We start from the raw sequence: 10596 nt of genomic DNA, 5'->3' as shown, positions 1-10596 counted from the left end.
ATAGCAATAGCAACAATAATAATAGTCTAATCAGGCTCAGGGTCGGCGGCTCTCTGCAGAGGGGGCGAGGACCTGTAGTGGGCCCTCATACAGCCTATGGGCTGGAAGGGCGGAACAGAGATAAGTACAGATTACAATGTGGTGTGCTAGTTCAGCACCATGGACAGTGGCATGGATTTATCATTGAACAGCAACCTGCTGATATTCAAGCAGCATAACTTCTGATAGGCTATTGGTCAGCAGCGTTTCTCATATGGGGCCTGTGTACCCCTAGGGGTACTTTGTAGAACTGCAGCGGGTACGTTACTTTTTTTCCCAGAAATTTCATTCATGCATTATTCCTAAAATAAATTATACTCCAGTAAGTAAACTCTTTGTCCTCTGGGAAAGAGTTTGATCAGTGCAGTTGGCTGCCTTCCTCTGAGAAGTACAAGGACCATCAGTGAAGTACAAGCCCGTGTTTCTGACTAAAATTTGAGTCCAACTTATCAAAGAGACCATCCGTGCCTGCCTTTTTTCTACAATCAAACAAACAAACTTTATATTTATATATTTCCTATAATTTTGTATTTGGTATATTTATAATCTTACTAAAAAAATGAAAAGCCCTGCTCCTTTGAACATACATCTGTGGGGTTAAAGATGTTCAATTATTGAATATCTGAACTGCTCTAGGATGCACATCCACAGAAAAACTTTCCAGTCTCAGAGGTTTTAAAGGAAACAGACTGCAGCCATTATCATGGGAACTGTCACAAAGTGCTTCTGCCTGATACTCTGTTAGAAACTGAAAGCATGTCTAATTGTTGCCCTCGCTGTATGAACTGAAACAACATGCCCACAACCCAACTGCTGCAAAACATCATTCAATATTGATCATTAGTAGATAAAAAAATCCATTGTACTTCATCTAGCATTTATTATTTATGAGCATCCTTTGCTTGTGATATTTGGGCTGACTTCATAACACTTAATGTCTCATTATATTGCGCAGTTCACTTAAACAGGCGGTCGAAATGTAACGTCAGTGGCAGTATCCGAGGCTTGAGGTTCAACAAGCTCATTAGATTTAAGTGCACAAAGAAGAACTCTAAACTTAGACCTAACACACAGTTTTGTCAGGGCAGCTGTATCCCCTTTGTCTGGATTATTAAAGAGAAATGTCAAAATCAATTTAGTACTTATGGTGAATGCAACTCAACATGTAAGAAGTGCTGAATAATGTCTCTGGGGGAGCTTTGTCTGAGAAAATAACCCCTAAGGATGTCATAGCGATGTCATGGGGTTATCTCAGGGTGGGCATGTAGATTTCAAATGTGTAACAGAAAGCCTATTGCCAACTTGGGCTGTGGAATTTGAAAGAACTGGTATTCCTTGACGGAGGGGGGGGTTAACAAAAAAAGCACTTGAGTTACATTATGGAACTTGACCCTGTACTGAGGATTCTAAGTCAAATCTTTATTGAGGTGCAAATTGCCCCTTTAAAAAATATATATATACATACAGGTTTGTGCATGATGAATCATCTGGTACTGCAGTTTTATCCCTCATGTTGTTTCAGTGTGTTTATGTTCATGTCTATAAACAAAAAAAAAAAACTTTTTAAAAATGAAGATACAATGGGAGTCAACTGTAAAAATGTGCTATCAGTCTTATAGCTCCATCTAGTGGACTGATATTCTAAATACATAGTAAGGCCTGAGGAATCAGGAAATATTTGTATGTATTTTTTATTTAAGCATCCCTTTTGTTATTTTTAAAACAAAGGACCACTGTGTCTGCGTCGAAATCATATTCATAAGCAATTAAATAAAACAATGTTATGTTGAAAGCCTGACCCAAACAGAACATTGCTCGATCGAAACAAGTCCAATGACGTCATGATTTTCACATTTACATTTTTTATTGTAAAGGTGGTTTCTTAGAAAATAGTCACATGATACAGAGGCAAAGAAACAAAAGACAGAGGCCTGAAATCAGAAAAGTAAAGAAAACATCTACAGAAAATGGAACTTTGGTGATGACATTCGATGACATTAAAACAGAACAAAACCTGCAACGTAATCTAAAGTAATACTAGAAAAGATTTTACAGATCACTCTCATGATGGCAATAAAATGAAAAGCGCAATAAAAACACTACATGAAAATAAAGTGTGTGTAACCAAGGCCCCAGTAACAGTCTACTGTATGTTGAGCTATCCTACAGTTCTTGCTACTGTAGAAAGCTCTGCAATGTTGCAAACCTCTTTGCACCAGTGGACACTTCTACGGCTCCGTCGGTCTGTGTTTTCAGGAACCGGGTACAGTCATTTAGCTATCTGTTTAAAGACTACATCTACGGCAGAGAAAGCAGAATGTCCAACCAAACATAATCACCTTTGCACATGCTAAAAGAAGATCTGCGCAGGTTTAATGCTACATCAGCTGAAACGACAGATAAACAGCAGTACAGTATATAAAGACTAATTTTAACAGTATAAAACATCTCCATTTAAATGTATCTGTCTATTAGGGAAAGTGGTTTTTAGTACTTACATAGTAGTGTCATTTATAAGTGTTGGTTAGATAGTAGATATACAGTACATCCATAAGTCTTTAGAGACTTTCTGTGTGAGCATCTATGTCTTGCAAAAATCCTACATCTTCAGTTTAGTCCGTTTACGCTTTCTCTCAATAAGGGACAGCTAACAACGTATAGTACTCCATACTATGGTTGACAGTTTGATGTGATTGATTGTGATTATTATTTCCCGGGAACATACTGTATTACTCATTCCCAGAGATTTGCATTCAAAATGTCTGATGTTATTCTTCATGTGGTAGTAGAACAACAAGTGCTCTTAATAGAAGTAAATTATCTTTGAGGTGGAAAAAATGCGCAGTGGGAATATCCTCCCTGTAGCTCGCATGTGTTATCATTGTCATTGTGTTTGGTATTGTGCCTTGCTGTGTTTGCTTCATATTTGTAGTTGTGTGTGCTCACATCAGCCTTCTGGCTTTATCTATAATCACCCACTTCCATGAAGCTCATGGGTGTTGAAATTACAACAACCGATGGGACTTTTGTTGGTCCTTTAGACAGCCCTACTCCCCAGGCTTGGTGCATTTTTAAGGGTGTCCTTATGTTGCCTGCCTTAAAGGCTAATGTCAAGGAACAAAAGTCTTTTGTGCCTCGAAAATACCAAAGATAACATTGAGATTGCAAAATACCTGCCCTATAAGATGTACATATCTCTGGCTATTTTACTCACATAATAAATTTGGTCTGGCCCATACACTCAAAAGAAAACCCAAACACAGCAATGAACTGTGGTCCACATGTGGCCAGATCTGGTAGCCACAAATGGCCAATGACATAGCTATAACCCAGTCAACTGTATGACCATAGCTGGCCTGTTCTGGCCCTGTGGGCTATGTGGACTGTTAGTGAGCCAGACCAATTTCACTACGTGGTTAGTTAGGTATATGGTAAATACGTCGCTGGTTAAGATAGTTGAACCACCTGCACTGTTTGAATTTCCAGATTTCTCTGCTTCTTCACACCTATTCTACAAATAATATGCCACACAGCAACAGGCTGCCATTTTAACTTGGATAAGGATCGTAAGAAGCTGCTAAAACATCCATCCAGTTAGATTACGATTATGATAGCACTTCAAATGGGGACAATAGCTACAACACTTGCTTGGTATCATTAATGATGTTTGGAGAAGGCATCTTTGTGTCAGTACATACGAAGCAGACACATGCCAGAAATCCCAGTTTCAGTGTGTTTTGAGCAAATCTCAGTCCCAACCCTATTCCATAACCCAGGGGCCAAAACTACTGAAATTACACAAAAAAGTCACATGTTTCAATGGCAAAGCTACTGTAGTTTTTTTTTTCTCAAAATTCCTGAAAAGCTGATTTTTTTTTTTGCAGGACACAGACATTACTCTCTAATACTTCCATTGTGGTCTAAAGTAAAAGTCAGCCCTGTCAACTAAATGCCTACAATGGCTTCACTACACAGCACATTATCTTCTTCTCCTTTTATCCTCCTGTCTTCTCCCTTCCCCTCTCCTTACCTACACTCATCTCCTTTTTCCAAAGTGTCAAACATCATCTTCACTCCTCTGTACACAAAAAGTTCCTCCCCATCATCATCTTTATCAAATAAACCCATTTTTTCATAACTCGTGTATTTATCCTGCTGCTCCTCTCCCCTCCTCTGCAGCTCAGTAGTGCCCCCTAGCAGAGATGAACGTTACAGGCACGGATCTCCTTCCGGTCCTTACAGCCGGACATCTGAGGGCCTTTAGCTCTTTTCTTCACTGCCATCAAACGCTCCTGGATCCCCCCTCCGCATTGTTTGGTGCAATCCGTCCAGATGGTCCACGGCTGCATCCTGCAACCTGTTGGGACAAACGACAGTAGCATCTCAACTCTGGTCTCATGTAGCAGCTTTAACAATAATGACAATAAACTAGATATTCCCACCAACCTGGCTGCTCTTCTGCTCCCCATGCACCTGGTCTCCTTCTATTTCTTCCTCCTCCTCTTCTTACTCCTCCACCTTCACCTCTCGTCACCTTTGTCCTTTTCCCACACTTCCTGATCTTGCATTTCTTCCTCTGGATGGTCTCGGGACAAGCACTACCCCCGAACTGCGGCTCCAGTTTGGGCATACGTGTCCGAATGGTGTGTCCTTTACCACAGGACTTGTTGCACTCGGACCACTCGGACCACTCGGAGAGCATGCAGTCGACGGCTGGAGGGAAGAACAGAAGGAAGTGTCAGAGGAAGGACCAGTAAAGGAGCAACAGATGCTTCAAATAAAGTAAGGAAAAAAGACAAATATGGAGCTGCAGATGGAAGATGAAGAGAATATGATGCCTGTTCTGAAGTCTTAAAACCACAGTTTTATCCACAGCATGTAAAATACTGCTCCAGTAATAGTTAAACAAGCTCTCCAATCTTTTGACAGCAACCATGTGGGAAATCAGACTATAAAACTGCTCAAGCTGAAAGACAGTCGACCAAAACTGAAACTGCCAGAAATGCAACTTATCATACAACAGGCAGTTTATTGATCATGGGGGAGATTAATTAAGCGTTATGACCCTACTCAAACTGCTCAGGCAGAAATACGGCCCAATTCCAAAAATTACCTGGGGGGGGCTTTTTGGATTAATTTTCGTCGCATTTCAAATAAATCTTTTTCACAGCAGCCATTGTGACATGAAAAAGTAGGGTAAACACAGGTGTTATCAATGATACTAATTAAGGCTCCGTTCCATTCAGGTCAAACAGAGTCAATGAACGAACATGCACAACAGCAGCATGTTCATTTAATGGAAAGGCTCTGCTACACTAAATGGAACAGAACCTTAATTGGTTTAATTGGTAACTGTGATTACACTACTATTTTATGTCAAAATGGCTGCTGTGAAAGAGCAAAAAAGTTGTACAGGCCCCCACTACCGCAGCCCCCTGCAGGGCTACTTTCAGTCTGAATTCCCTGCAAATTCATTATTCTCCATCCTCAGGCCTGCTCAAAGCAAATGTGTTTGCCATTTTTAATCCTCTGCTCCCCCTCACTCTACAGGTTTCCACCTCTGTGACATATGGCTCTATATATTACCAAGGTCAGAGGGAAGGTGAAGGAGGCATACCAAATAATTATTTAAATGTAGTGTGGATATGGAGAATAAATCTAGGGAGATGGGAAAGTCATAGGGCTATATAATATGCGGATGATAAGTGTGGCTGGGCCACTGTTGACACGCAGATTAACAGAGGTGCTTTGTGTGGGTAAAAGAAAATTACACATTTTTTTTTTATAATTCTGGCCATCGTTCCTGTTAGTTATAACAGCATTTCCCTCGCTTGTATAATTTTGGAGGTCTAGGGAAACAGACACATTGTAAACCATTTTACCATTAGAATAGATTAGATATTTGGAACCTCGGTCAACTTTCTCCTTTCCTGTACTTAGACATGCATTTAACAACTCTCTTTGAAAGTTTAGAAATGAAAAGCAGCAGTTTTGTACTACTTCAGTTACTTACGGCACTCAGGCAGCATGCACTTCTCCGTCTGCTCCAGCTCCTCGCTGCACTCTGCAGGATCAGACTTCAGCATCCTCTGGCGTGTTCGTATGCCCCGCCCGCACGTCACACTACACTCACTCCAGTCGGACCAGGGTGACAGCATGCAAGGGATGGTATCTGCTCACACGCAATTACAGGTGTACAAACAGTTAGTACAAATGATCAGGTTAAACTTTATTTCTGTGCTTTACGATTAATAATGACTATTTAACTAACCTGATTAATACTCATCAGTTTGCAACAAATATTCATGTAAAAAAGCTGATGACTTGTACCAATTATACTACAACACCACTGGATAGAAAAGGAAATGAATATCTGATGACTTACGACATTCTGGCATCATGCATTTCTCTACTTCGGCCACCTCGGTTTTACACATCGATCCGTCTATAGGTGGCATCTTCACCATGCGCTCACGTCTTCTCATACCCAAACCACAGGTAACGCTGCAGGGGTCCCACTCACCCCATTCAGTCACCACGCAGCTGCTGGGTGCTGTGGGAAGGGCAAAACACAGAGAACACAATACGAACATGTGTCAGTATTTGCAGTATTAAGTATCAAGTTCCACGGCCAACCAGTGGATTGATTTTAGAGAATCATTATTATCTTCTATCACCATATCAAGTTTCAAATGATGAGACTTAAGTTCCACCTCTCAGATGGAGCAAATAGTAATGACTGAATGAAACTTTTGTCAGTGGTGAGTCCAGGTCGTGTGATTTGAGTGAACAGTGCTTGTTGAATCTAATTCTGTCAGCTCTTGCCAACCGACTCACTGTGACAATCAACCTTAAATCTGTCAGAGTATAATAGTTAAAGCAGCAACAAGGAACTTTCATTTTGCGTTCATTCTGGTGGCCCCTGTGGTCAGGAAGTGGTAGTGCTTCCACTGCCTCTATTAATTGATTTCAAGGGGAATCTGACCAAATCTGTCCTGGTGGCAGACATTAAGAATACCTATATATAAATAGCCGATTTTCTCACTGATGGTCTGGTGTGTTTATGTATGTCATATAGAGGCATCAGTGTTAAACTAAGACTGTTTTATAACCAGTGAAAAACTACTTGTAGGAGGTTTAATGAGACGTGTGACAGCGAGTCCTAGTCACCTGAGTCTTAACTGGCTTGAATGCACATGTGTACCCTTACTTTTTATTGAGTACCACCACCTCTGGTGTGCATCGCCATGCCGACCACTGAGCTCACATTGCCATTTTTTCCGAAGGTAATCAATTAAAGTTGTGCAATAATTGTCTAAAAGTAACTAATTTAATGCTTTGATGCTCTAAAACCTTCCTAACAAGTTTAGTTTTTGGACCTCTGTATTTCTAAAACCCTGCGTACAGCAGTGCTAGGAGGGGGGACTCTCTGGAACTGTGTCTCTGTGTAAACACATGGCTAGCCTCATGCTAATAAAACAGCACTGAAATTGCTAATAAAGGATACAAAATGCCAGTAGAATTAGGGTTAAAGTTATGTTGTGTTTAGGGTTAGGGTTGTGCTGATGCTCCAGTTCAATATGACACTAAACCTTCCTATGAAAAATAAAATGTGACCTGCAAAAGAATTAGTAAGCTTTGTTTTTAGCATAACTGATTATCAGAAATGCCTTGTGTTTGTCCTAAACATTGTGTAACACGTCCAAACATGTCACGTGGCACCTGCAACTACATTTGCTAATTTGATGTCCACTCGCATACACTGGTCACGCCAAACAGGCAGAAAACTTCTCACGTTATGGAGTAAATCTGATAAATGTGCTTTCCTGGAGTGCTCACATGCATCGGTGCTAGGAAACAGGACGGTGCTGGTGCGTGTTGCCAGACTGGGTCATCCACTGTCATCATCTAAACACCAAATATTGGAAGATCTTTTGGGAGAATGAGACCACAGACTTGAAGATACCTTACAAGGACACTTTATGTTGCTTTATCCTCTAATTTGTCTGTATATACTGTATGTGTGAATGCAAAGTGCAGGTTCTCCAGAAGGAAAAAATGAAAGAATATTATGATTTAAACAACAACAACAACAACCTTTTCCACTCATATCACGGAAAGCTTTAAGAGCTGGCTGCAGTTCAATCAGGGACACTGAGTGGCTGCTTGACTTGACCCCAAGTGTGAACATTTAATCAGCTTAGCATGACATCCCTGCAGCCCTCTGCTGCATCTAAAACCATACAGCAAAGCTAAGCCATACCCACTGACCCACACTGATCTCTGCCTCTCACTCTCCCTCCGTTTACACTCACACACACTGTACGGCATATAATGTATCCGTACACAACGGCACACAGACAGCTGACACAGCTGAAAGCCTGCAGAGCTTATAGGGGCAGAAAACACGGCAGACACGCCGAATCCTATTTAGCCAATGCTTTTAGCAATGTAAAGTGCATGAGAGCGCGCGTAAAAAGCAGGGGTACGTGTAGCGCGGCGGGAGCTTAGGTTATGAAACCGAGCTTAGGTTAAAGTGCATTAGAGCAGAGAGATTCAGAGAGAACATAAGTCCACAAAGAGAGAGGCAGGTTTATTAATTCAAGTAATTGTATGTGTGTGTGTGTGTGTGTCGTTTGTGTGTGTGCCAACGAGAGAGAGGAAAAGAGGGAGAGGAGGTGTGGTAAAAGTGGAAAATTCCCACTCGGTCTGTATTCCCTCAGTGTGCAGTGAACGCCTTGTGTGCATTTGGCAAACACACACAGGACTGTATATGTTACTACTACAGTATGTACAGTATACATTGGTTTGATGTTTGCTTCTTCAGAAATGTCCGATGTATGTGTGTGGATGACACTTTCTACCTTTTTTCTCCTTAGAAAATATTGGTCCTTTAGTTTCCCATATTTATTTCAATCAGATGAGGAATGCGTGTCTCCTTTTTGATAAAGGCTGGTGGACTGAATGCATCAAGGACAACGATGGAAATAAGTCCTGGCAAAGCCTGATGTCTTTTATTTTATAAATCTTTTAGAAAGTTGTCGATTAATGGAATCAAACCCAAATAAAGTGACTCTGACATGGCTGGGTTCAGACGGGAAAGTAGGCCAGTGGTGTGAAGCATTTCAGTCAGCCAGCATTTTCCCAGAGAGATTAAGAAAGCCAACTTTATTCTCTGATGAATTTTACAGTGTTTGTGAACAATGATGTGAAACATAGTAAAATTCAAACTTTGTGAGCCGACAAATATCTGAAGTTAAAGTGATACAAAATACAGCCTGATACGGGAGAGTCCATTATCACACTATGGACATCTATTGTTGTTGGTTGGTCTTTTCCAGATGTTGCACTTTATCCACTTTAATTACTGGCATTATAGTTCCTTAAAGTGTTTTTAGGATTTGTATTTAAAAGATAAATAGTCCAACAGAGTGGTGGCATACAAATGTAATATACAGCGTCCATATTTTATCTATTAAGTATTCAAAAAGAAATGGTAGCCCAAGAACTAACACAAAATAAAACCACATGCATTCAAAAATACAGTCACTGAAAAAAGCACCACAGGAAAATTCCGAATCTGATTCAGAGATTGCACTATTTGGGGTTTTTCAAAGGTTTCTGTACAAAGTGCTATTATGTATGTAAGGAATGGTAATTGCTGTATGATACTGTGCCTCAGTTTGAGACCTGGTTAACTGAGCTTGTTAGTATATTACATATGAAAAAGGTTCCATAGAGTGTGCTGTCCACCTCCCTCTTGGACTATGTGTGCTAGGATATGTTGTGATGCAGCAGGGTAATTCATTATTTTTCTTTGAATATGCCTTTTGGTTTGTTTCTCTTTTACTCTGTTTTTTTGTTGTCTCTCTGCTCCGTATTGTATGATGGAAAATACCAATAAAAACATTATGAAAAAAAGAGAAAATGAAATGTCATGTGATTTCTCAACCTAAACTAGTTTCAGCTGGTGTGTGAACTGATACAGATACTATATTTCTGATATGTAGAGGTGTACACTGTTGTCTCAGACTTGGCTCCTTTTTGAACAACCTTTTTAATTTTTCTTTCTTTTTGGATATAAATGTTGTCGAAATTCAATTGGGATCTGTTTTTTTTTTTCCAAGGTGACCAAAAGCTGATAAACTGCTGCTCAAATTCAGCGGTTGGAGGCGATCTCAGATTCAAAGCTCCTTTTCACACAGAAAAGTCTCAGAGAAAGAAAAGCCCAGAAGAAGGAGAAAGCTAGAGCTTCTAGGAGAAAATTCAGCTTGGATTCATCGACCCGTCCTCTTGTCTTGTTGTTTACTTGCTGTTTACGCTGCCATGCATGCAGGCAGAGCCGATCAATCTACATCCTGTGTCACGCAAAGAGCGATGTCAAGAGCTGTCCCTTCGCTCGCCGCTGCCTCCACCTGACACAGTGAGAGGAGGACGGCAGGGAGAGGTAGCGTGAGAGGGAGATGGAGAGGGCACGCAATCCCACCCCCTATGTGTGTGTGTGTGTGTGTGTGTGTGTGTGTGTGTGCGCGCTGCTTTTAACACACTGACACACAC

General features: G+C 40.8%; 2 protein-coding genes across 2 annotated transcripts in view; both read right to left on the bottom strand.

Moving 5' to 3' along the window:
- The window catches only part of LOC118330305 (spondin-1-like), a 30827-nt gene extending 26660 nt beyond the window's left edge, over positions 1 to 4167 (bottom strand). Inside the window, exon 1 of the mRNA XM_035664794.1 lies at positions 4074 to 4167. Coding sequence (XP_035520687.1) covers positions 4074 to 4167 — 94 coding nt within the window. The remainder of the gene's footprint in view (positions 1 to 4073) is intronic.
- LOC118330780 (spondin-1-like) lies at positions 1885 to 6592 on the bottom strand (the record flags this gene model as incomplete). The annotated part of the gene is given in 4 exon segments (XM_035665457.1): positions 1885 to 4396; positions 4486 to 4752; positions 6053 to 6211; positions 6425 to 6592. Coding segments are annotated over 4 exon segments (758 nt in total), but the record flags the coding sequence as incomplete, so codon positions are not given.
- Positions 6593 to 10596: the final 4004 nt, after the last annotated feature.

The sequence above is a fragment of the Morone saxatilis genome, unplaced genomic scaffold (assembly GCF_004916995.1).
Source record: "Morone saxatilis isolate NCDOM2014 unplaced genomic scaffold, NCSU_SB_2.0 Contig2, whole genome shotgun sequence".
In the NCBI taxonomy this organism is placed as follows: Eukaryota; Metazoa; Chordata; class Actinopteri; family Moronidae; genus Morone; species Morone saxatilis.
This window is presented reverse-complemented; position numbering and strand designations above follow the sequence as displayed.